This window comes from Podarcis muralis, chromosome 6 (assembly GCF_964188315.1).
Source record: "Podarcis muralis chromosome 6, rPodMur119.hap1.1, whole genome shotgun sequence".
In the NCBI taxonomy this organism is placed as follows: domain Eukaryota; kingdom Metazoa; phylum Chordata; class Lepidosauria; order Squamata; family Lacertidae; genus Podarcis; species Podarcis muralis.
Genome location: NC_135660.1, coordinates 9227091 through 9254500, shown reverse-complemented (window position 1 = coordinate 9254500; position 27410 = coordinate 9227091). Strand labels below are relative to the sequence as shown.

Sequence of the window (27410 nt, the reverse complement as noted above, 5' to 3'; positions counted from 1 at the left end):
TTCGGGAATCTAAATAACTCATCGTGTTCTCTTCCATGCCTGACAGACCACAAAAGTAACCAAAGCAACGAGGAAAATAAAACCAAGGAGCTCCACAAACACAAAAGGCAACGCGAACCAGATCATGTCTGTGATTCTGATGCTTGCAGGTCTCCAGCTAGATTTGTTTTTTTCTGAGGGTTCGGTTCCTCTGCAGATAGAATCATAGAAGGGACCTCGAGGGTCATCTAGTCCAACCCCCTGCAATCCAGGAATCTCAACGAAAGCATCCATGACAGATAGCCATCCAACCTCTGCTTAAAAACCTCCAAGGAAGGAGAGTCACCCGAGGGAGACTATTCCACTGTCACACGCCTCTTACTGTCAGAAAGTTGTTCCTTACGTTTTGCCGGTATCTCCTTTCTTCTAAACTGAAGCCATTGGTTCGAGTCCTACCCTACGGAGCAGGAGAAAACAAGCTTGCTCCATCTTCCATGTCAAATTTTCTCCCTGTCTCTTTTCCAGGCTAAACATACCCAGCTCCTTCGACCGTTCCTCATCAGGCATGGTTTCCAGACCCTTGATCTTCCTGGTCGCCCTTCTCTGCACACATTTCAGCTTGTCCATATGCTTCTTAAATTGTGCTGCCCAGAACTGGACATAGTACTCTTTCCTGGTGTGGTCTGACCAAGGCATAACAGAGTTACTATTACTACCCTGGACATTATACTTCTGTTGATGCAGCCTAGAATAGCTTGAGCTTTTCTCTCTCTCTCTCTCTCTCTCTCTCTCTCTCTCTTTCTTTCTTTCTTTCTTTCTTTCTTTCTACTGCTTCATCACACTGTGGACTCATATTAAGTAGTGGCCCACTAAGACCCCGAGATCCTTTTCATATCTACTACTGGCACCCTTGAGATTACCTGGAGAAAGGGTGGGGTGCTACTTTTAATAACTAGATTAATAAATTAGCAGAAGGCAATGCATGCATTTCTCAGATAAATGGTAAAGGTAAAGGTAAAGAACCCGTGACAGTTAAGTCCAGTCATGGCCAACTCTAGGGTTGCGGCGCTCATCTCGCTTTACTGGCCAAGGGAAACGAGCTTTGTCCGTGGACAGACACTGAGAGCCAGTGTGGTGTAGTGGTTAAGAGCGGTAGTCTCATAATCTGGGGAACTGGGTTCGCGTCTCCGCTCCTCCACATGCAGCTGCTGGGTGACCTTGGGCCAGTCACACTTCTTTGAAGTCCCTCAGCCCCACTCACTTCACAGAGTGTTTGTTGTGGGGGAGGAAGGGAAAGGAGAATGTTAGCCGCTTTGAGACTCCTTAAAGGGAGTGAAAGGCGGGATATCAAATCCAAACTCTTTTTTTCTTTTTCTGGGTCATGTGGCCAGCATAACTAAGCCGCTTCTGGCGAAACCAGAGCACCACACAGAAACGCCGTTTACCTTTCCACCAGAGCGGTACCTATTTATCTACTTGCACTTTGACATTTCAAACTGCTAGGTTGGCAGGAGCAGGGACTGAGCAACGGGAGCTCACCCCGTCACGGGGATTCAAACCGCCCACCTTCTGATTGGCAAGTCCTAGGCTCAGTGGTTTACAGTTACACCACAGTGCCACCCACGTCCCCTCGGATAAATACAATTGAATAAAATCAATGTGCTAATTCCCTTCAAACTGCTTTTTAGACTGAAACACAAAGGCACTTATTGCTTATGGAGCAACTTAGAGAAGCCACTACAAAGCTTGCTATTTATTTTGCAACCTTTTTAGTTGGTCCTAATAAAGGCGTGGCCCTGTCATTTTTTATTTTTTATTTTTTTAATGCTATTGGACCAATGCAGGTACAAACATTTGATAAATAATCAACTTTAAAGTTTGCTTTTCCGGTGCTCTTTTTAGCAAAATCATGAATTATCTCCCTGAGATAATTCCCATGAATTATCTCCCTCTCCTTGCAGGTACACACGACGGAAAAAATATCCTTGCCCCATAGAGCTATGCACACTTCCTTGTATGTTAGTCGCAGGGTTTATTTATGAATAAATAACACCAGTGAAGATAGCTCATTTCCTTTTCCAGAAGTAGGTTTTTTCTTTCTTTCCCAGATGCAAGATATCACATGGAAAATTCTCTGAAAAAGCTTGTTTCTGAAACAGACATCTACTCATTTATATTTGGGTTCTGCAGATCCTACAAGCTGCATCCCAGGAATGTCTGCCTGGGTTGTTATGATGCCCGACTCTCCTGGCTCTGCACACGGAACGCTGGAGTTGGCGGTTTTGAGAGATGATGTCACATAGGAAAAGCACAAATCTGTATATCTCAAACCGCCCAGGCATATTCTCTGAGTCTTCAGCATGGGACAAGCAATGTAAGGAACATTGCTTGTTCTGCTCTAATACTCCTGGTTGACTCCAGCAAATATAACAAGATCTGTAAATCAGATTACCTGGAAATAAGTTTCCGTAAATATAGTCGGTCAACAATGTAGACTCAGTTTCTTTCCTCATAGTAATATGGTTGAATCCTGAGCTGGGCCCTTTGGAATCTCTGGGACCCTGTAAAATGTACCCCCACCACTACGCTTGTGTCATGGCTATTATTGTTTATTTTTATTATTTAATAAATTTGTATACCACCCTTCATCCGAAGATCTCAGGCAGTTGACCGAGGAAAGAGACTTTTTAGGAAACAGTGCCTGTTCTCCCCAAATCTAGTTCCTTCATTGTCAATTTTTAGGTTAGTTACGACCTTTTAATTCCCTGAGTCTTTAATGAACAGGGATATGTCTAGTATTTGCTGAAAATGTATGCACAGCCTGTTTTATTTGCCATGTTATCAGTTGTATGCATAGCTGTCAACTTTCAGATTTGAAAATAAGGGATCAGTAGCCTCACCTGTCCCAGGGACAGTCTACGGGATATCTAACAATCCGGGATAGCAGCGGGAAGCAGCGGGAAACGGCGCTGGAATAAGGGAATTTCCCGCAAAAAAAAGGGAAGGTTGACAGCTATGATTGTATGTACTGTATTTATTTAATTTGTATGTATTTGTAAACCACTTAATATTTAAAATCTGTGAAAGTGAAAACCCCAATAAAACAGCACCATAAAAACATGCTGCTTTCCCCCCAACCGACATTCATTTGATTAAAAACAAACAAACAAACAAACAAACAAACAAACAAACAAACAAACAAACAAACAAACATCTTTGTTATATTAATACACACAAAAGAGGATTAATGGAGCCCATAGGACTACTGAAGATTACTAGCTAGCAAGTATCTCACTTGTTGGGGAAATGACAGGCAAATGGTCCACAATGCATAGCAAATATGCTGAAAATGTTTTAGAAGATGGGATCCATTTTGGAAAATGGGCATGATTTTCTCATCCACCCTCCACATGGCAGGGACCAGAAAGGAGGGCAGGTAGTGTAGAACTTGTTGTGCCCAGCTGCACCAGATGAAACTCAATTTTTTACACAAAAATAATAAAATAAAATAAAATATTATTATTTCTACCCCGCCCATCTGGCTGGGTTTCCCCAGCCACTCTGGGCAGCTTTCAACAGAACATTAAAAACAGAATAAAACTTCAAACTTCCCTAAACAGGGCTGCCTTCAGATGTCTTCTAGAAGTCGGATAGTTGTTTATTTCCTTGACATCTGATGGGAGGGCGTTCCACAGGGTGGGCGTCACCACCAAGAAGGCCCTCTGCCCAGTTAAAAGCACAGGGGGCCAGCCCTCTTTTTCACCTGGCCACCGTAACACCTCTTCCTTGCAGGGATGTGGAGAACCAGGTGTCTGCAAGAGGAACAAGAGGCTGCAGCCTTGATAGAGACTGAGAAAAGACACAGAAATTTGGGTCCTGTAAACATCTTCGGGTGCTGGTTGATCTGATAAGAGATCAGACACCGGAAAAGTTACATGGTCTGCTCAACCTGTTTTTAAGTAAACGCAAGCATTACAAAATGCCAGTAAGTCTCCAGTTTCCTCCTCCTGAAGGAACATAGGGAACTGTCTTATTTTATTTATGTACTTATATCCTGTCTTTTTCCCTGACGGGACTCTGTTTGCTGTTTGTTTAATTTGTACATTGCCCTTCATTCAAAGATCACAGGGTGGTCCACAACTCAAGGCGGATTACAGATAAAAAGAAGAACTGCTAAACACATGGGGAGGATCATTTATTTAAAAAATTAAACAGTGACAGAATTAAAACTATACCCATATATAAAATCTATAAAAACAAACAGCTATAATTAAAGCAGCCATTTCCTTAAACACAGACAGTTCCCCAAGGCCTGTTGGAACAAGTTCTTCAGGAATAAGTCTCAGTCTTCTACTGAGTCCATCTAGATCAGTTTTGCCCTCACCACTGTGGTTCCCAAACTATCCCTCTCCCCTCATCACGGACCACTTGAAAACGGCTGAAGTCTTGGAGAGCCACTAAATGATTTTTCTGCCTGTTGTAGCCATTGCAATGCCCTGTGCTAGATGCTGTATGGTTTTTAATTGTATTCTTACCGACATGCCACGGAACAACTGAATGGAGCTTTTGGACCCCAGTTTGGAAAGCCCTGGCCTACACGGATTGGTAGAGGTTCTCCAGGATTTCAGCCAGCGAGTCTCTCCCACCCTACTTGAAGATGCTGCGGATTGGACCAAGGATCTTCTGCGTGCCAAACAAATGCTCTACTCACTGAGCAACAGACCTTCTAAGCCAGCCATGGTCCAGCACTGCCCCCCTGAAGCTTATCACCACTCAGAAAGATGAGGTGCATGTTAACACCACATGTACTTACTTACGTACATAGACAATCCAAGTGAGTATGGGACCAGGTAGAAGCTCTACCCAGGGCTAGGAAACCTTCCCTAGGTAAAAGGATTGAGCAGGCATTTAGCTTGGAGGTGATTATAAGGTTTGGGGTTTGGAGGTGATTATAAGGTTTGGGTTTAGCTCTACAGTGGTACCTCGGGTTACAGACACTTCGGGTTACAGACGCTTCAGGTTACAGATGCTTCAGGTTACAGACTCCGCTAACCCAGAAATAGTACCTCGGGTTAAGAACTTTGCTTCAGGATGAGAACAGAAATCGTGCGGCGGCAGTGGGAGGCCCCATTAGCTAAAGTGGTAGCTCAGGTTAAGAACAGTCTCAGGTTAAGAACGGACCTCCAGAACGAATTAAGTTCTTAACCTGACGTACCACTGTACAGTGTACGCTCAGGTTGCGAACGTGATCCATGCGGGATGCATGTTCGCAAATGCAGCGTTCGCAAGCCACAGTGGTGTGTCTGCACATGCGCGGGTTGCGATTTGGTGCTTCTGCGCATGCGCAAAGTGCGATTTAGCGATTCTGCGCATGCTCAACCTCCGAAACCCGGAAGTAACCCGTTCCGGTACTTCTGGGTTTCGGAGCGTCCGTAACCTGAAAAAACGCAACCTGAAGCATCTGTAACCCGAGGTATGACTGTATTTATATATTAATTCCCACTGCAAAAAGTCCCAAAGCGATTCACAACGAAAGTAAAAATGCAATCGTAAAAATCTAATAATAATAATAATGTTTGTTTGTTTGTTTGTTTGTTTGTTTATACCACACCTTTTCGCCCGACAAGATTCAAGGCAACTCACAGATAAAAACAAGAACTGCTAAAACCATAAAGGTAAAGATACCCCTGCCCGTACGGGCCAGTCTTGACAGACACTAGGGTTGTGCGCCCATCTCACTCAAGAGGCCGGGGGCCAGCGCTGTCCGGAGACACTTCTGGGTCACGTGGCCAGCGTGACATCGCTGCTCTGGCGAGCCAGCGCAGCACACGGAAACGCCGTTTACCTTCCCGCCAGTAAGCGGTCCCTATTTATCTACTTGCAGCCGGGGGTGCTTTCGAACTGGATGGGGAGCTAGATTCAGCCAGCGAGTCAGATCCTTGTCTGCTCTACCCTGTGCATCACATTTGACACTGATTTCAATCTGTTGTTGGCATCCGTCTGTCTTAGGAGACAATGGAGGAGTGCTCCTTTGGGGGTGAAGTCAAACCATTGGAGAATTACAGTGCCTGCTGTGACTGTAGGGGATGATAAGGGAGAGACATGTTTCGTTGCAGCTGGGGCAGATGAAGGCGTCTGGTTTCACTGTTAGAGATGCACCATGGCATTTATTCTCTCTGTGATCCTCTCTGTGCTTCCTCCTCTGGTCACTGCTGTGGACACACAACCTGACTGTCTGTCTCCAGGCACTGCAGTCATTTGCAAGGGATTCCTACAAAGCAGAGTTGATGCTGCCAGCTTTCACGTCGTGTATGCAGACATCTTTGTAAGGTGGGTTTGGTCTGCCAACAGGCCTAAAACCTGCTCCCCATAGAGCACATCCTTGGGGATCCTGCCATCTTCCGTTCTGTGCACATGACCAAGCCAGCGTAGACATCGCTGAGACAGGAGTATCAACATGCTGGGAATGTGGGCTTTGTTTGAAACTCTGTCCTGCCATGTGATGCCTGAAATCTTCCTGATGCAGCACCTGATGTCAAAATGATGTCAGGGGCAAAGGCACTGCTCTGTATCCAGTGGACTTTGTTTGCCTAAGCTTGAGTCTGCACCAAGGATATGAACCCCTGTGTTCTGATTCAATACATGATATCCAATCACAAAACGTTTCAGGATTTGGGCTCCGACCATTGGCCCTTAAACTCTTAAGTTATGATTCGCAGCTTGGGAGTTTAGACAGCCAATCACGTTCAGAGTGGGAGTGGCCCAGGCCTTGGGAAATGAATATAAGCAGTTGCTTTGCCCCTGTTGTCCAGTTCTGCTAGTTCAATAAAAGTTCTTGCTGTTATCACTGTGTCTTGCTTTGTGGGAGCATGCGTAACGCTTCAGGCACCATATTATGCAAGCCCTGATGGCCAGTGAACTGCCAGCACTTAAGAAGCACTGGACACAGGTTTTGCAGGTGCCTGCAAACCCCCTTTGGCCCAGCAGTGTCTACCTCAGCCGAAATTTGGGGTCTGGCAGGCTTAATTATCATAAAAGGGTTTGTCTCCATCTGCACAAATAGACACAATATAGTTAAAGATAGCAGTGCCCTATTTTTAAAAGCAAGCTGTTCTTCCTAGGCAACATCGTTTTGCAGTGATGGAGTTCCCAGTCTGAGCAAGCCTTTGTCCAGCCCTCCCATGCAGTTCCTTTCTCTGTCTCTAGCAAAGCACTTGTCTCTGGCTACGTTGAACGGGGAACCCCACAGCAGGATGGATGTCAATATTCCGCTGAATGAGCAGGAATACACTGGAACTGTCTCACTTCAATGAAACAACAGTTGCAGGCAATTCTCTGCATTTATTTTTTGCCGTTTGCGCACAAAAGGAAGGAAGGTTTGTCCTTCAGAATTCTCTCTCTCTCTCTCTCTCTCTCTCTCACACACACACACACACACACACACAAGAGAGAGAGAGAGAGAGAGAGGCTTCTATTAGTTTCTCAAAATGAGCAGAAGGAAATAAGGGGGGGGGAAAGGGAAAAGGAGATAAATGAATCCAGACTACATGATAAGGAGATAAATCATTCCATACAGTTGCCAACTTATCAGAGTTTGGGGAGAGCAGTATTTTCTGCTCCTTGGACTTAACAAATTGTTTATGCATTTAAAATTTAAAATAAATCATGTCCACACTTCTGTGGAGGTTTACAAAATCAAAACAAACCCCGCACTTAAAAAGTGACATATCAAAACAATAAAAGCACATTGAGGATGCAATTTTATGCTCACATACCTGATACAGTAAGTCCCATTGAACTCATTGAGTCTTACTTCCATAGATAGATAGATAGATAGATAGATAGATAGATAGATAGATACGGGTGCACCATTAAAATATGTTGAAAATAATGGGAGAATAAAAATGCCTTTGCCTGGCACTGAAAGGAAAACAGTGTTGGTACCAGGCGGGCCTGCCTCTGACGATGGAGCGGCACAGATGGGGTGCCACCACTGAGAAGGCTGTGGGAAGAGCAGGTTGGTCTAGGCCTAGGGAATAGTCTCTGGATTTGCGAAAGCCAGCAGACTGCCTGATGCTTGGGACCAGCACAAAGAGGGTGCTATTCTCATCACCCTCCATCCTTCTTGTGGTCATAGAATCACAGTTGGAAGGGACCACAAGGGTCATTTGTCCAAGCCCTTGCAATGCAGGAATCTTTTGCCCAACGTGCGGCTTGAACCCACAACCCTGATAGTAAGAGTCTCATGCTCAACCAACTGAGCTATCCAAACATGCCTGGCAGGCTCCAGGTTTCTGGGGGCTCTTGGCCTCTCCCCTCCTTTCCCTCCCCTCCTCAACCCTCTTGGCCCTGCTCCTAAAACCAGCAATATGGCAGGTGTGGGGAACTTTTGACCTGCCAGATATTTGCTGAACTACAACTCCCATCAGCCCCAGCAAGTAGGACAAGGACCAAGGATTGTGGGAGTTGTAGTTCAGCAACATTTGGAAGGCGAGAAGGTTCCCCACAGCTACAATATGGCATCCCCAGTGTCCTGCAGTTGCTACCAGTAGTAATTACTGGAACCATACCTAACAATGCAGCAATAATCCTGCTCCATGAAACTTATAAAGGAGCAGTGGCGTAGCGTGGGTTGTCAGCACCCGGGGCAAGGCAAGTAATTTGTGCCCCCTAACCCGTGATGTTGCGCCCCCCCCCAGATGTTGCGCCTGGTGCGGCCGGGCCCCCCCCTGCACCCCCCACGCTACGCCACTGTAAAGGAGGCAGTGAGAGATTTTACTTTCTTGGGCTCCATGATCACTGCAGATGGTGACAGCAGTCACGAAATTAAAAGACGCCTGCTTCTTGGGAGAAAAGCAATGACAAACCTAGACAGCATCTTAAAAAGTAGAGACATCACCTTGCCAACAAAGGTCCGTATAGTTAAAGCTATGGTTTTCCAGTAGTGATGTATGGAAGAGAGAGCTGGACCATAAGGAAGGCTGATCGCTGAAGAATTGATGCTTTTGAATTATGGTGCTGGAGGAGACTCTTGAGAGTCCCATGGACTGCAAGAAGATCAAACCTATCCATTCTGAAGGAAATCAGCCCTGAGTGCTCACTGGAAGGACAGATCCTGAAGCTGAGACTCCAATACTTTGGCCACCTCATGAGAAGAGAAGACTCCCTAGAAAAGACCCTGGTGTTGGGAAAGATGGAGGGCACAAGAAGAAGGGGACGACAGAGGACGAGATGGTTGGACAGTGTTCTTGAAACTACCAGCATGAGTTTAACCAAACTGTGGGAGGCAGTGGAAGACAGGAGTGCCTGGCGTGCTCTGGTCCAGGGGGTCATGAAGAGTCGGGCATGACTAAACGACTAAACAACAACAAATGAAACTTATTCCTAATATTGGACAACTTGCATTTTTAAAAACTGGCTCTGTAATTTCAACAGCTGCCTGACACAAGAATGTAAGTGGGGGAACTTTTTCCAGCTGAAAGATGAATCGTGGGAGAAGCTTCACCAGCTACCTGTTTATATCAAGCTGCAATAAAATGAAAGGATCATGATCAGTGCAGGGAGTGGAAGGCTGGAGTGGCAGAGATCAAATAACTGTCCCTCAGTGTATTCATTTCACAAGCTAGGTTAAATCATTTATGGTGCAAAACAGCCTTTATGGAGATGCAGGATGACAAATGAATCTATGCTCAAATTTCTCCCTGCAAAAGTGAGGGTTGTCTTTTAGCACATTGCATATGAAGCTCAGACAGACAGTCTGCGAGTCCAATTTATACATTGTCTGATGCTGCTTTTGTGTAAGCAGTGGGACCCCTCAACATAAGAACTGAGAACAGAAATCCAAACGCAGGTCACACAGCTGACCACAGACCTTTCTTGCAGCCCAGTGCGATAAGAGACGTCATCAACATATAACGCTTTCCACACAGAAAAAGGAATGCACTGGTGTCATCTGTGTTAATGCATACAGTGTACCAAAGTCCTGGCCATGTTATTCCTACAGGGGTGGACTGGATGACCCTCAGAGCCCCTTCCAACTTGACAATTCTATGCTTCTATGTTCCTGCCAATCAGTGTTCTGCATTAGAGATAATCCCTCCATCATATGCAGTAGGAGCAACAAAAAAAGCAGTGTGGGGCTCAGGGGCGTAGGAAGGGGGTGGGGGGGCCGTCCGCCCCAGGTTCCATCATGGAGGGGGGTGACAAATTATCAAGGAACAATTACTGCCCTACTAGGGCAGTTCATAAAAAGCTTTTTTAAAGAAAATGCCTGCTCCAAAGGTCTTACCTTACTACGCTAGGATTTATATAACTAAATATGAAATTTCATGCATATCAGTTAATATCTTGACCCTCCTCCATGAAAATAGCTCTTTACTTGGCCGTTTTCCTGTCACGAAGGCTGAAATTTCAGTTCAGTGGAGCATTTCTTGTTCACAACCCTAACCCTACGGAAAGCCATCTAATTAGACTTCAGTTTGATTTTGACATGTTTTTAGGAGGTAATTTAATTATTGTTTGATTTTATACCATTGTTATGTATCTGATGTTAGCGGCCCTGAGCGTGACTTCGGCCAGGGAGGGCTTGATATAAATAAAAGTTTATTATTATTATTATTACTACTTATTATTATTCCTTTGTAAGAAAATATGAAATAACGTAAAACCAATTTTGCAGGCAAAAAAAAAAAAAATCAATTGGGGGGGGGTGACAAGAAATTTTCCTCACCGGGTACCAACTTCCGGGTTCCTACTTTCACGCTGCCTTTTGAAATGCTGGGCTCCAGGGGGCCTGCCTGGAAGAATGTAGTCTGTGCTCCTGGCAGGTGAATAGCGAAGTCCTGGTGCAACAACGGTGCCGGATACCCATGCATCCAGTTGATGTCCTGGATGGGGGGGGGGCAGCCAGTGACGCCTCAGAACACCTGGGCCCAGCCCTGTGTCAGCCCTGACAATCTGGCTAATGGCCACTTGACTGCTGAGTGACCAAATGCTTCAGAAGCCTAGTTCACACACCTGCCTCACAAACCAGATTAACCAAGCAACTGACATTCACTTACTCTTTTTAAAAAACACCGACCGAGAAGCTCTGGGTTTTCAATGCAGTTTTCCAGCTCTTTGAGGAAGATTCTGGAATGGAGATAAAAGCAAAAGAGGCATGAGGAGAAGTTATGTCATTCTGCATTTGAGTGTCAAACCCCCATTTGGATCCAGGCCTGGTGGGAAATATCTACCAGAAGCCAATTGTGTATATTGTAAAGGCTTCCACATCATGTTTGGGGGCCATCCTGCTACTCTCCCTCCTGCTGGCTACAACTGATGGGAATTGTAGTTTCAAACATCCAGAGAGCGCCAGGTTGGTCTATAGCAGGGGTCAGCTGGGGGCCGGTCCACTGTCCCTCAGACCTTGCAGGGGGCCGGACTGAAACAAAAAATGAACGAATTCCTATGCCCCACAAATAACCCAGAGGTGCATTTTAAGTAAAAACAGACATTCTGCTCATGTAAAAACACCAGGCAGGCCCCACAAATAACCCAGAGGTGCACTTTACATAAAAGGACACATTCTACTCATGTAAAAACATGCTGATTCCCGGACTGTCCATGGGCCGGATTTAGAAGGCGATTGGGCCGGATCCGGCCCCCGGGCCTTAGTTTGCCTACCCCTGGTCTATAGCTTCAGCCAAGGATGATCAGAAGTTAGCCCTGGGGACTGGTGCTGGAAGATGATTGTTTGCAAGGCAAAATTATCACATATCAAAGGCTGCAGACCCAAGGCACTGCATCCATGTGGGCTGCTCCACAACTTCCATTCTAAAGCACCCATGTGTGGTCCCAACAGAACAGCATGTCAGGAAGTGTGCAAACCTGTTGTGGAATTCATAAATCTCTGAGAGGTTTCCAAAAAGAACTTCTTTCTTGTTTGACACTGCAGTTGGGATCAAGTGAATTAAATCAGGATTGTCCATTTCAGATACATAGCCCTGTTTAAAATAAGAGGGGGGGAAGAGTTACATGGTGAGAACAAAAGGGTAAAAATATAGGTTAGGGTGCTGTAGTTGCTGCTGTTTTGTCAATTAAGAAAAGCAATGGTTTGCATATAAAGCTCAACCATGAATCTGAGCAAAGCATCACACCCACAATCTATAATAATCTAATCTGTAATAACAGTATATTGCTATTACAGTGGTGCCTCGCAAGACGAAATTAATTTGTTCCGCGAGTTTTGTCGTCTTGCGATTTTTTTCGTCTTGCGAAGCACGGTGTCGGAAAAGTTTTGGAAAAGCTTCAAAAATCACCAAAGTCTTTAAAAACCTCAAAAAAGGCTACCACACCGCGTTCTATGAGTTGCTCCTCGAAGTCAAGTCGCAACTGTATTAACGGTGTTAAGAAAAAGGAAACAAACTTGCAAGACGTTTCCATCTTGCGAAGCAAGCCCATAGGGAAAATCGTCTTGCGAAGCAGCTCAAAAAACAAAAAACCCTTTCGTCTAGCGAGTTTTCCGTCTTGCGAGGCATTCGTCTTGCGAGGTACCACTGTACTATTATTGAATAGTACATCCCTATTTTCATCGGAGAAATGTTGGAGGGTATGTGAAAGCTCCCTCCCATCAGTCCTCACCCTCAGTTTCCGCAAATACACAACTTACCTCTATTATGCTTTGAAGTTCCTCTGCATAAACCCGTTCTGTTTCTATCAGTTCATTTATTATATGGCTAAAGAAGAGAGAGAGAGAGAGAGAGAGAGAGAGAGAGAGAGAGAGAGAGAGAGACTTATAGTAGTTTCTGCTGCTAAACCGTGGTTTTAAAATAGATGTTGCTTTGCAGAAGGTGAAGTAATAAATTTAAATTCAAGGCTGAGCATTGCACAGTATTTTAAAAACATTATAGGTAAAGGTAAAGGACCCCTGGACAGCTAAGTCCAGTCAAAGGTGACTATGGTGTTGCTTCGCTCACCTCGCTTTCAGGCCATGGGAGCCAGCATTTGTCCACAGATAGCTTTCTGGGTCATGTGGCCAGCATGACTAAACCACTTCTGGCGTAACAGAACACCATAACAGAAGCCAGAGCGCACGGAAACGCCGTTTACCTTCCCACCGCAGAGGTACCTATTTATCTACTTGCACTGGTGTGCTTTCAAACTGCTAGGTTGGCAGGAGCTGGGACAGAGCAATGGGAGCTCACTCTGACGTGGGGATTTGAACCACCAACCTTCTGATCGGCAAGCCCAAAGGCTCAGATAGCCTGCCTTTCCTCTCCTGCTTCAAGGAACCCAAGCCTCTTCTCCATTTTATCCTCACAACAACCCTGTGTGGTGAGGTTGTGAGTCAGTGAGTGGCCCAAAGTCACCCCATGGGTAGCTGAGTCGTGACTAGAATCTCAGTCCAACACACTAACCACTACACCACACTGTTGATGCAAAGTACTCCAGATTTTGAAGTAGGGTAGCCAAAGAAAAGAGAGGATCCCTTTTCACATTGGGATATAAATTCTAGATCCTGTTCTGCCATGCCACATCCAATGAATTGATCTATATTAAACTTATTGGTCCTTTTCTTTAAAAAAAAATACCAATGTAACACAACGCATCTTACAACAATAACTAAAGAGCATACATTAAAACCAGCATAAAGCAAAACATAGAAAAATCTAAAACAGGTTTGTTCCCCCCCTTTAAAGCAGGATTAAAAAATCCCACTCACTGAAGGAGGTCGCAGATAATTAAAAGCCAATGGCCTGGTGGAAAACAAACATCTAAATTTATGTAATGATGGTGCCAGGCGAGTCTCCCTGAGGAGAGCATTCCACAAGTGGGGAACCACCACTGAAATGGCCTGTTCTCATGTTGCCACCCTCCAGACCTCCTGTGGATTATGGGGAATCAAGGACAAAAGGTTTGGGGTGGTAAATGTCATCAGTCATCTCCCTCTGCAGTCCTGATTGTACCTGGCCCAGGCAAATCATTGTTCAGTTTTGTCCCTGTTTTGCCTGGATTTTGGGTTTGCCTTCTTAAAACATTTTTTTTAATGAGTAGCTGGACCCCCATTCATTGTCAGCACTAATTAATACTTCCAGGACTCCCAACACCGCTCTTCACAACAAAGAAACATTAACAAGTGACACAAATAAGCAACGTTTAACTTAACTGCATGTGTGCATGTGATCATTTTCAATATGATATGATTTGGCGACAGGTACACACCACTACAATTTAATATAAACAATTCTGCTTTCTGTTTCCTGGACTGGCTCTCTACTTTGTCACATAAATGATTTATCTTACTGTATAATAAATTTGCAATGCATCATCAGTCTGTTTTCATTGGCTGTTTCCCAAGGTTATAAAGGCAGGGGCAGGGTAAGGTTGCTCTTGTAAAAACAGTGTGATGCTGGGAGGTGGGGGGAAAAGTAAGCAAAGGCAGGTAAATATAACAGTTTTAGTCTTCTGGTGGGCGGGGAGGGAAAGAGAAGGAACTGGGGAGGGGCAGGTGGAACTGGCTGGGAGTCAAGGGGGAATGAGTGGCAATATGGGAGAGAGGGAGGTTTTAAGCATGGCAGTTTTAAGCCTCCAGTGAGGGTGGGGGGAGCCAGAGAGGAGGAGGAATTGGGGAGGGGGCAGGTGGAAGTGGCTGGGGTTAAAGGTGGGACCTGTGATGCTATGGAGCAGTGTTCCCCAACCTTGGGCCGCCAGCTGTTTTTGGACTACAATTCCCATCATCCTTGACCACTGGTCTTGCTAGCGAGGGATGATGGGAGTTGTAGTCCAAAAACAGCTGGAGGCCCAATGTTGGGGAACACTGCTATGGAGGATCAAGAGGGGGTTTGGGGATGAAAGAAGGGGAATATGGGTTAGAGGTAGGGAGAGGTGTGTTTAAAGGAAGAGCTGTGGAAGAGAAGGAGGCTGGTTGGTCTGACACTTTTAGGCTGAACTGTAAAACTGCCCTGTTAAATCTCTGGGGTGTGGACATGATTCTCGTCCTCATGTCAGTGCACTGCTTCACCCATTTGCAGGCATCCCCTCCATGCAAAAAAAAAGCGAATGCATTGAGGGAGTTGCAGGGGCTTCATTTCCTAGTGCCCAGATGTTTGCACAGCCAGCTGGCTCTTGCCCCTTTGACCTCCCAGCAAAGACCAGAAGTGGGATTTGGCCCTCATAGCGGAGCCTTCGGGCTCCAGATTCACATGGAGGTGGATCCGATACATGTATAGCCAGTTCCTGCTTCAGACCTTCTCTGAAGGCACCAAGGTCAGAGGGGTGGAACTGGTTAGGCCCACAGACATTGGGGGCAGGAGATGGTGGTGTACGAAGGGAATGTGGGAACAGGGCTTGTGGGATTAGACGTTCTATTTGAACACCGAAGTTTGTGTGCTTTTTTAAATAAGCAAACTGTTTGGGTAAATTGTTTATTCGCACGCCCTGCCTCAAAAGCCTATGCAGGGAGATGTTTGCAGAGCAAATGAATGGAGAGGCGCTTGCGGCAAGGGGCGGAAATCGGGTGCAGGCAGCGATCTTTGAGAGGCTGCAAAGATGCAAAGCAATGATAGTCTTGGGGTTTTGTTGCCAGGAGCTCACTTCCTCAGCAAATACTTTATCTTGCATCTGATTTAGTCTTAGGGACTAAGAGACTCTGGGTAGGAAAGTGAAGGGCCTTTTTCACCACTCGTTCCTGTTGAAGGTCATGACGCAGGACAGAGAGGAAAATACTGGAAGTAAAACCACTGGCTGCGCAGGTGGCATTGTGGTGAAAGTTTTGGCTTCTTGGACCATGGTCTCTACTTCTTTGAGGAAGGGCTTTGGGGATAGATGGAAAGAATGTGCTTCCTCAGAATCTCATGAACCTGATCAGGAGAGCTTCAAACTAAGTCCTGGTGGGGAGAGAGACAATATTACTTAGTATTGGGGATGATCACCTCATTGATGCACAGGAAGCTGGAGGCGGTGCTACGGAAACCTGCTAAAGGGCTGGAAACTACAAGAAGGAAGCAGCTGGAGGGAAAGACTTGTGGTTTCAGCTGTCTCTATACTCAGAGCATGAGTCAACAATGTGGTGCAGCAGCAAAAAAAGCTAATGCTATTCTAGGCTGCATTAACAGAAGTAAATTGTACAAATCAAGGGAAGTCATAGTACACTCTATTCTACTTTGGTCAGACCACACCTGGAGTACTGTGTCCTATTCCAGCCACCACAATTTAAGAAGGATATTGACAACAAGCTGGAATGTGTGTGCAGCCAAGATGTTAAAGGGTCTTTAAACCAAGCCTGATGAGGAATAGTTGAAGGAGCTGGGTATGTTTAGCCTGGGAAAGAGGAGACTGAGAGGAGATACGACAGCCATCTTCAGATATCTTAAGGGCTGTCACATGGAGCAATCTCTTTTTCTCCTGCTCTGGAGGGTAAGACCCAACTCGGATTCAAGTTGCAAGAAAGGAGATTCCAACTAAAACACCAGGAAGAACTTTCCGAGCTGTTTGGCAGTGGAACAGACTTCCACGAGAGGTGGTGGGCTCACCTTCCTTGGAGGTTTGTAAGCAGAAGATGGATGGCCAACTGTCATGGATGCTTTAGTTGAGATTCCTGCATTGCGGGGGTTGGGCTACATGACCCCTGAGATCCCTCTCAACTCTATTTCTATTAGGCTCTGATTCCAAGGAAGCTGCTACCAAGAGAAGAATAAGAAGAGAGAATGTATATGTTTGTCTTTAAGGCGTCGCAATCCTTCTGTTTGTTGTAACAAGGCTAATAACAGCTACCCCTCTGGAATGTGTGTCCCAAGCACACAAGTGTCTGTGCAGTGTTGGTGAATATGTTCTGGGAACAGACAGGGAGGCAGAACTGACAAAGTTAAAAGGGCAGGAGAGTTTGGGGCCCTGGAGACCCACTTTCCTTTTACAGAGGAGCATTGGGTTGGATTAGCGCAGGATGCTGCAGCACAATTACAGTGGTACCTCGCAAGACGAATGCCTCGCAAGACAAAAAACTCGCTAGACGAAAGGGTTTTTTGAGCTGCTTCGCAAGACGATTTTCCCTATGGGCTTGCTTTGCAAGACGGAAACGTCTTGCAAGTTTGTTTCCTTTTTCTTAACACCGTTAATACAGTTGCGACTTGACTTCGAGGAGCAACTCATAGCACGCGGTGTGGTAGCCTTTTTTGAGGTTTTTAAAGACTTTGGTGATTTTTGAAGCTTTTCCAAAACTTTCCCGACACCGTGCTTCGCAAGACGAAAAAAATCGCAAGACGACAAAACTCGCGGAATGAATTAATTTCGTCTTGCGAGGCACCACTGTACTGACAGCAGTGAGATCCTGCCAACATACAACACCTGTGCTCAGAGACCTGCACTGGTTGCTAATTTGCTACCAGTTTGCTACCAGTTCAAGGTGTTATTATTAGTATATAAAGCCCCTAACAACTGGGGACCAGCTTACCTTTGAGATCACCTTACCCCACTCAACTGCTTTGATTAGCAGAACCGGCACTTAACAGGTGCCACCTAATACTTGTTCCTCATTTGTAAGAAATCTTTTTGTCTGTGTGTCGCAGCACCTACACTTTGAAACTCCTTGCCTCTTGATATCAGGCAAGCTCATCGCTCTATTCTGTTTGTTGTTTAGTCGTTTAGTCCTCTTCATGACCCCATGGACCAGAGCACGCCAGGCACTCCTGTCTTCCACCACCTCCCGCAGTTTGGTCAAACTCATGCTGGTTGCTACAAGAACACTGTCCAACCATCTCGTCCTCTGTCGTCCCCTTCTCCTTGTGCCCTCCATCTTTCCCAACATCAGGGTCTTTTCCAGGGAGTCTTCTCTTCTCATGAGGTGGCCAAAGTATTGGAACCTCAGCTTCAGGATCTGTCCTTCCAGTGAGCACTCAGGGCTGATTTCCTTCAGAATGGATAGGTTTGATCTTCTTGCAGTCCATGAGACTCTCAAGAGTCTCCTCCAGCACCATAATCCAAAAGCATCAATTCTTTGGCAATCAGCCTTCTTTATGGTCCAGCTCTCACTTCCATACATCACTACTGGGAAAACCGTAGCTTTAACTATATGAACCTTTGTCATTGCTTTCCTCCCAAGAAGCAGGCGTCTTTTAATTTCGTGACTGCTGTCACCATCTGCAGTGATCATGGAGCCCAAGAAAGTAAAATCTCTCACTGCCGCCATTTCTTCCCCTTCTACTTGCCAGGAGGTGATGGGACCAGTGGCCATGATCTTCGTTTTTTTGATGTTGAGCTTCAGACCATATTTTGCGCTCTCCTCTTTCACCCTCATTAAAAGGTTCTTTAATTCCTCCTCACTTTCTGCCATCAAGTTTGTGTCATCTGCATATCTGAGGTTGTTGATATTTCTTCTGGCAATCTTAATTCCGGCTTGGGATTCATCCAGCCCAGCCTTTCGCATGATGAATTCTGCATATAAGTTAAATAAGTAGGGAGACAATATACAGCCTTGTCGTACTCCTTTCCCAATTTTGAACCAATCAGTTTTTCTGTATCCAGTTCTAACTGTAGCTTCTTGTCCCACATAGAGATTTCTCAGGAGACAGATGAGGTGATCAGGCACTCCCATTTTTTTAAGAACTTGCCATGGTTTGCTGTGTCTATTCTGTTTAGCACCTGCTTAGATCTTTTTCATTTAGACAAGATTATGCATATATGGATTAACATCTCCATGTGTCTTAATCAGTCTTGAGCTCATCACTGACTTTAATTCTTCATTAAAATGTTTTAAATTGCTGTTTGTAACTGCTTTTATTGATAATTTTATTGCTTTTTGTAAAGTGCTTTGTTCATTTTTGCAGTCAAGCTGCATATTTTTATGAAATAAAGGAATATAAAAGGAAGATCCCAGGGGGGTGCAACCAAGAGGAAGAACAAAAGATCTGCCCATCTTCCTGGGTTTCCCAGTTGTAAAGAAATAAACAGGGATATGTGAGAGTCTACAGATCAAACCAAAGGAAAATAGCTTCTGTGAGGGTTATAGCAAGGTTCGTTTCAGGTGCAACTGCTGGAGTGCAAGTCTGACGTTGCTTCCAGAAAACCTCTTTATTAAGCATTCAGCCAGATTCATTTGCACAATCATGACGCCTTTAATCTTGTGGGGAGGAAAATATGGGTGCTCGCTTTTCTCCCTGGAAATTCTCACCTGCAGCCTGGTATGGCAAGGAGGCAAGGGATGAGGACTCATTATGCGTGTTGATGCTTTGTTGTTTGCTTGTATATTTTTATCTGGTATATGCATGCCCTAGAATTGGTTTTGGGTGAAGGGCAGCTGGTAAATTTCGTAAAGTATCAAGGATAGCTCAGTTGGCAGAGCATGAGGCCGATCTCGGGGTCGTGGGTTTGAGCCCCACGTCGGGCAAAGATTCCTTCATTGCAGGGGGCTGCATTAGATGATAATAACAACAACAATAACAGTAATAATAATATTTTTATACCCCACCCTTCCCAGTTCAGAAAACCAGGCTCAGGGAGGCTAACAAAAAATTTAAAACACTTAATTGATGCAACAAAAAACAGCATAAAATACAGTATAAAACGTGAATAACAAAAAATTCAGAATTCAAAAACCCTCGTGGTCCCTTCCAACTCTATACAGTGGTGCCTCGCAAGACGAAATTAATCCGTTCCGCGAGTCTCTTCGTCTTGCGGTTTTTTCGTCTTGCGAAGCACGGCTATTAGCGGCTTAGCGGCTTTTAACGGCTTAGCGGCTATTAGCGGCTTTAAGAAAAAGGAAACAAACTCGCAAGAACTCGCAAGACGTTTCGTCTTGCGAAGCAAGCCCATAGGGAAATTCATCTTGCGGAACGACTCAAAAAACGGAAAACCCTTTCGTCTAGCGAGTTTTTCGTCTTGCGAAGCATTCGTCTTGCGGGGCACCACTGTATATGATTCTAGGAGTGGCATTCAGTGGCACAGTAAATGCGAGCAGCAATAGCAGGCTGACTCTCAGCCAGAAAGCACCAGGGTGCCAGGCTTCTAGAAAGCCCAGTGGGTTCAAAAGTAGCTGCAAAGTGGGAGAGCAGGAATAGATTGGGAAATGGTGGTGAAGTCTCTTGTAGGAACATGCAGAGCAGCTGTTGTTTGAGCAGGGAGGAACTGCGTGTGATTAACATGCCATGGTGTCTCATCCTTATAACCTAATGCTGATAACAACCAGGGCGCACAAAACCCATCATTTGCCACCTGGTTTCTTAGTAACCCTTGCTCAGCAAAACAAAAGGCTGGGTGCTTGTTGTTTAAGAGATAAGTCAGAGAACACAACAGAACGATTGCAGCATTTAATTGTCTTGCTGCAGGGATAGAGCTGTGGATGTTGACTTTGTACCCAAATTTGCCCAAATATACCTATCTGGCATTACCTGTGTGTGTACAAACACGTTGCCCTTGAAATGCACAGGAGCCGGTGGGGGTGGAGTGGTTTCACAGCATGCTTCTGTACATAGTGGTTTGCAATAAAACGATCTAAAGTGAAAGCTATGGTCCATGTTGTTTGTGCACGTGGGTGGGCATGTTTTGAAATGAGTGTGCAACTGCGTTCTCTATTTCCCTTTCCCCAAATGTTGCTTCTGCCTGCTCTTGAGATGAGGCTTTGCCTGTGCGGCAACAGTGCAGGGGCTCTCCGACCCTCAATGAACAGCTCACGCCACCAGTCCTTATTATGGGGAAAGCATGGAACGCGGTTGGCGCTGTGGGTTAAACCACAGAGCCTAGGACTTGCCGATCAGAAGGTCGGCGGTTCAAATCCCTGCAATGGGGTGAGCTCCCGTTGCTCAGTCCCTGCTCCTGCCAACCTAGCAGTTCAAAAGCACGTCAAAGTGCAAGTAGATAAATAGGTACCACTCCGGCAGGAAGGTAAACGGTGTTTCTGTGTGCTGCTCTGGTTCGCCAGAAGCGGCTTAGTCATGCTGGCCACATGACCCGGAAGCTGTATGCCGGCTCCCTTGGCCAATAAAGCGAGATGAGCGCCGCAACCCCAGAGTCGGCCATGATTGGACCTAATGGTCAGGGGTCCCTTTACCTTTACCTATGGGACCTGGATTCTTGGATGAATGACTTATGAGGAGGAAGGTTGTGTCCAGGTGAGCTTTTTCTTCATGCTCAGCCTGCTTATTCAGGTGCTGTTGATGGGCCATTTCAAAGGCCCTGTTGCTCTCCCTTATTACATCTTCAGAGAGGACTTGTAAAGGAAGCCATGTGACCACTGCGACTCCAACCAAGTGCACTTCCGCAAACATCATCTTGCTCTGCCATCCCTCACTTACAGCAATGGTGTGTGGTTGTTTTTCTCTGAGCGATTGGGCGGCGGGGGGGGGGGGGGACAACACACACCAAAAAAGCTCATAGTCGTCAGAAGTCTGTTTTGGCTCTCTTTCTTCTCCAAGCTCTTTATGAAACCTCCTCATTCATCCAACAACCATGACTGTCCAACCACCCCAGCACTGCTGTTTTGGCAACATGCGCTTGCCAGGGAAGCTCAAAGGAACTGCGGCATTTCTTAATTAGAGCTAATCTGACTGTTTATAGGCACACGAGATATGCGTGAGCCGGCAGGTATACCACAAATAATAATGATATGGTTTTTCAGCTTCAGAACGTTGCACAAGTCCCTAATTAGGCCTGCCAAAGCCAGTATAACTGGATCTTGCTTCGCATATGGTGAAACTTAACGTTTGACAGAAAAAGGCAAGGAAGCTTGTTTTATGGGAAGTTAACTGTCCGCACATTACACATTTAAAACACTTGCAAAAGAATCCTGGGAACCGTAGTTTCTTAAGGGTGCTGGGAACTGTAGTTCTGCGAAGGATAAACTACAATTCCCATGATTATTTGGGGGGGGGGGAGGATTGCTTTAAATGTGTTTTAAATGAATGGCGTGCACACAACCAAAGCTTTTGCTACACCACAGGCTTCCGCAGCCTGATGTCCTCCAGCTGTTTTGGGCTAGTGTGTTGGTTGGGGCTGCTTTTCTTTCTGAAAACCAGGAAGATCTCAGAATATATATATATTCTTAAGGTAGTGAGAAATCCATTTATTTATTTATTTTTTGCTATTAGGGTGCACTTTTGTTCCTGCTAACGGAAAGCACTGGAATAAAATAATAGAATTGTAGAGTTTGGAGGGACCCAAAGTGTCATCTATAATAATAATTTATTATTTATACCCCGCCCATCTGGCTGGGTTTCCCCAGTCACTCTGGGTGGCTTCCAACAGAATATTAAAATACAATAACCTATTAAACATTAAAAGCTTCCCTAAACAGGGCTGGCTTCAGATGTCTTCTAAAAGTCTGGTAGTTGCTTTTCTCCAACCCCTGCTAAGCAGAGAAGGAACCACAGTTAAAGAGTCTCTGAAGAGTGTACAGTGGTACCTCAGGTTAAGTACTTAATTCGTTCCGGAGGTCCATTCTTAACCTGAAGCACCACTTTAGCTAATGGGGCCTCCTGCTGCCGCCGCGCTGCCGGAGCACAATTTCTGTTCTCATCCTGAAGCAAAGTTCTTAACCTGAAGCACTATTTCTGGGCTAGCAGAGTCTTTAACCTGAAGCGTATGTAACCTGAAGCGTATGTAACCTGAGGTACTACTGTATTATCATTGGCCCTAGAAACACAACTTGAAGCTTTTAAGCTTTCCACCTTCTTGAAAACCGCCCTGCCATGTGACAATTAACATTTGGGGGGAAAGTTGCTATTGGGGCCAATGGGATTTTTTTCTTCTTTTTTAATGCCAATTGTCATGCCGGAAAAGGAAACCTTAAACCTCACATCTCTACTCTGAATTGGCAAGAACAATTTCTCCCCAATCCCGCCAGCATGGTTGGTATTAAAAAAATAATGGATTGCTAAATCACACCATTAACGTAATAGGAAGGTTAGACCCTGACTTTATTTGTACTGCGACACAAATCAAGGTAGAAGACAAACGTCATCACCAGCCAATCTGGTTACCAATCTTGCTGAACCTGATCTTCCAAAGCAAAAGTGCAACCTTTCGCAGAATTTTTTTAACGGTGTGGTCCTATAGAAATGCTGTATTGTAAACAGCTCCCATTCCATGCTCCGCTTCTGACTCACAGGAACTCCCCACAGCAACATGAAAGCATGCGGGAAGTATTTCAAAGGGCGCTTTCCTCCCAACTGCCTATCGGGGAGAAGGGGTCTCGTCGCATAAGCAGGCCTGTGTATTAATTCAGAACGGATGTCCAGGTCCGAGGGACACCTGAGATGCATCTAGCCAAGCAGAACACATCTGCCATCACGTCATCCCATTTGCTAGGCACGCAGCTGTGGGTGTGGGTGGAACTTTTCCTCTGTCCTGAATGCGATGAGCAAATGAGTGTAACCCAATGTTCCTTGTAAAGGAGATCCTGTTCACCCGCTGATTACCACTGTCAACACTGCTTGCGGGGACAAAAGGTGACTGCAAAAGTTGTTTATGACTTGGAGCGTTTCCCCCTCTTGCTCCCACCTCTCTGAAAATCTCCAGGTGGCTCACAAATCAGCAAAGGTTGGAAAAAACATTGCAAGACTATATTCATAAAGATCAAGCGGGTTTTCGACCTGGCAGACAGATGAAAGATAATATAAGAAATATAATAGACATTGTGGAATATCTGACTGCCAGGAATGATAAACAAGCTATGCTAATATTTGTGGATGCTGAAAAGGCCTTTGATAATATATCTTGGGAATTTATGTTGAAGAATTTAGAGATGATGGACTTAGGTCAAGGGATTTTCAATGGTATCAAAGCGATATATCCAGAACAGCAAAGTTGATAGTAAATAATGTACTAACAGAAAAGATTAAAATAGCTAAAGGCACAAGACAGGGTTGTCCTCTGTCACCGTTACTTTTCATCATGGTACTGGAGGTTCTTCTAAGATCAGTAAGGAAAAATGAAAAAATTAAGGGAGTTACAGTTGGTCGAAATGAATACAAAGTTGAAGCATTTGCTGATGATTTGGTTTTAACAGTGGAGGAACCGTTAAAAAGTACCAAAGAAGTACTAGAGGAAATAGAACAATTAGGTAAAATGGCAGGTTTTATTTTGAATAGAAAAAACCCGAAAATGATTGTTAAAAATATGGATCAAGATATGATAGAAATAATGCAACAACAGACTGAGATTGAAGTGGTGAAAAAAGTTAAATACTTGGGAATTTGGGTGACCCCCAAAAATATTGATTTATTTCAAAATAATTATATGCCAATGTGGAATGGAATTAAAAGAGATCTAGAGGTGTGGGGAAGGATGAAATTATCATTCTGGGGAAGAATGACAACGATAAAGATGAGTGTTTTGCCGAAAATGTTATTTTTATTCCAGACAATTCCGGTTATAAAAGGGGCAACTATATTTAAGGACTGGCAAAAAATAATTTCAAGATATATCTGGCAGGGCAAGAAGCCTAGAATAAAATTTAAATTGTTGACAGATGGGAAAGAAAGAGGAGGCTTCGCCCTGCCGGACTTGAAATTATATTACGAAGCATCTTGCCTCTGTTGGTTAAAGGAGTGGGTGAAATTAGAAAATACGGAATTGTTGGACTTGGAAGGATTTGATAATAGATTTGGATGGCACGCTTATTTATGGTATGATAAGAAAAAAGTTCATAAAGGTTTTGCAAGCCACATTTTTTGAAGATCTCTGATAGAAGTATGGGATAGGTATAAAAACCTATTAGAAGCAAAAATACCCCATTGGTTATCACCTCTAGAAGTTATGAGTGTGAAAAAAATTAACATGAAAGGGGGGTGGATAACTTACGGGGATTTGATTATTAAAGAAGAGGGAAAATGGAAGTTAAAACCATATGAGGAAGTCAAGGAATATGTTAATGATTGGTTGCATTACTATCAGATTAATGAAATGTTTAAAAAAGAGTTAAAAGAGAGAGGCTTTTTGGAAAAAGAGTCAAAGTTTCAAAAAGAAATAGTGAGTAATGAAATTAAAAACCTGTCAAAATGTATAAATTGTTGCTAGAATGGCATACTAAAGATGAAGAGGTAAAATCAGTAAGGATTCAGTGGGCCAGGGATTTTGAGTATAATATACAATTTGATGAGTGGAATAAATTATGGAATGAAAGGATAAAATTTACAGCCTGTACTGCACTGAAAGAAAATGTGATGAAGATGGTTTATAGATGGTCTATCACTCCAGTAAAACTAGCAAAAATGTATAAAGTAAGTAATAAATGTTGGAAATGTAAAGAAAAAGAAGGAACGTTTTATCATATGTGGTGGGAGTGTAATAAGGTTAAAGTATTCTGGGAACAGACATATAATGAGTTGAAAAAGATGTTGAAATATACATTTGCTAAAAAACCAGAAGCTTTTTTGTTAGCAATGGTTGGAAATGAAATAAATAGAAAAGATCAGAAATTATTTCTATATGCAGTGACGGCAGCAAGGATACTACTGGCCCAAAAATGGAAACAGGAGGAACTACCATCTATAGAAGAGTGGAGAATGAAATTAACAGACTACGCAGAACTAGATAAATTAACAGGGAAAGTCCGAAACCAACGAGATCACAAGTTCACTGAGGACTGGAGTAAATTTGTGGATTATATGAAAAGCATATGTGATGAACAAATAACGTTTGTGGGTTTACAGGAAGCTTTGTGAAGAAATATGTATAGAAACATTGTAAAAAAGGGAAGATGTATGACTAAAAATTCTTTTTTATTGGAAATTAATAAAATGGGTGACACCTGGTTTGAGAGCAGTACATGTGAAAAGGATCTAGGAGTCTTAGTTGACCACAAACTTGACATGAGCCAACAGTGTGACGCGGCAGCTAAAAAAGCCAATGCAATTCTGGGCTGCATCAATAGGAGTATAGCATCTAGATCAAGGGAAGTAATAGTGCCACTGTATTCTGCTCTGGTCAGACCTCACCTGGAGTACTGTGTCCAATTCTGGGCACCACAGTTCAAGAAGGACACTGACAAACTGGAATGTGTCCAGAGGAGGGCAACCAAAATGGTCAAAGGCCTGGAAACGATGCCTTATGAGGTACGGCTAAGGGAGCTGGGCATGTTTAGCCTGGAGAAGAGGAGGTTAAGGGGTGATATGATAGCCATGTTCAAATATATAAAAGGATGCCATATAGAGAAGAGAGGAAGGTTGTTTTCTGCTGCTCCAGAGAAGCAGACACGGAGCAATGGATCCAAACTACAAGAAAGAAGATTCCACCTAAACATTAGGAAGAAGTTCCTGACAGCAAGAGCTGTTCGACAGTGGAATTTGCTGCCAAGGAGTGTGGTGCAGTCTCCTTCTCTGGAGGTCTTTAAGCAGAGGCTTGACAACCATATGTCAGGAGTGCTCTGATGGTGTTTCCTGCTTGGCAGGGGGTTGGACTCGATGGCCCTTGTGGTCTATTCCAACTCTATGATTCTATGATTCTATAATAAAAAATAATAAAAAATAATAATAATAAAAAAACAAATCAGCAATGAAAGCAGTCTCCCTGAGCCTGTTGCAAGGCAGCTCTTGTTCTCTTTCCCGGTTACTCCACCAATTGTAACCCAAAGTAGGCCAAACCCCTGCCCCAAACCCCCAGAAAAATGCCCCAATTATTTCATTGAATTAGGTTGCCTACAGTCATGCATTACACAGGGGTCTGATGGCTCCCATGGCGTACCCTGCCCCACGTGCCATTATCGTAACATGTACCGTATTTTGCGCTCTATAGGATGCACCCGACCATAGGACGCACCTTGTTTTAGAGGGGGAGTACAAGAAAAAAAAATCTCCCCCTCTCTGCGCAGCGCCCCTTCAGCGAAGCGGCAGGAGGCGCTACACAGAGAGGGGGAGAATTTTTTTTCTTGTTCTCCCCCTCTAAAATAAGGTGTGTTCAGTGCCTTCAGTCACCTTTAGTGAAGGCAACCTGAAGCCTCCGGAGCGTGGCGAGAGTTCCCGCTACGCTCCGGCGGCTTCGGGTTCCTTTCGACCTGCTCTTTGGGGCTGGCGGAGGGAAGCGCTGCTTTCCCCCATCGCCAGCCCCAAAGAGCAGGTCGGGGAGCAGCCGAAAGGCTGCGCACAGCCTTCCCACTGTTCCCCGAGCTTGTGGGCCTGGCGGTAAGCCCAGCTTTCCCCCACCCCCAGCACCAAAGAGCAGTTCGGGGCTGGCGGGGGAAGCCCCCCCCCCCCAGCCCCATGGACCACACATTCGCTCCATAAGACACACAGACATTTTCCCTTAGATTTTAAGAGGGGGAAAGTGCGCCTTATGGAGCGAAAAATACAGTAATTGAAAGAAGCAAACAAACAATGGAAAGACCACCCACAGACTCATGTATTTATTTATTGAGTTTATATACTCATTGGAAGCAGCAGCCAATTGCGTGAAGCAGGGTGGGAAAGAGCTGATATGGTGATGTTGGGCGACATCTTTACACACCCCGTACACATTATTGGGAAGAT

The 27410-nt window shown here is 44.7% G+C and overlaps 1 protein-coding gene across 8 annotated transcripts in view; it reads right to left on the bottom strand.

Moving 5' to 3' along the window:
* Nucleotides 1-27410, bottom strand: part of MCF2L2 (MCF.2 cell line derived transforming sequence-like 2) — a 224741-nt gene that overhangs the window by 52004 nt on the left and 145327 nt on the right. For all 8 annotated transcript variants that reach the window (XM_077929727.1, XM_077929726.1, XM_077929730.1 and 5 more), the window contains exons 16-18: nucleotides 12629-12695; nucleotides 11848-11963; nucleotides 11040-11109 (exon numbers count right to left, since the gene is read on the bottom strand). In XM_077929727.1, the coding sequence (XP_077785853.1) occupies nucleotides 11040-11109; nucleotides 11848-11963; nucleotides 12629-12695 (253 nt within the window). The remainder of the gene's footprint in view (nucleotides 1-11039; nucleotides 11110-11847; nucleotides 11964-12628; nucleotides 12696-27410) is intronic.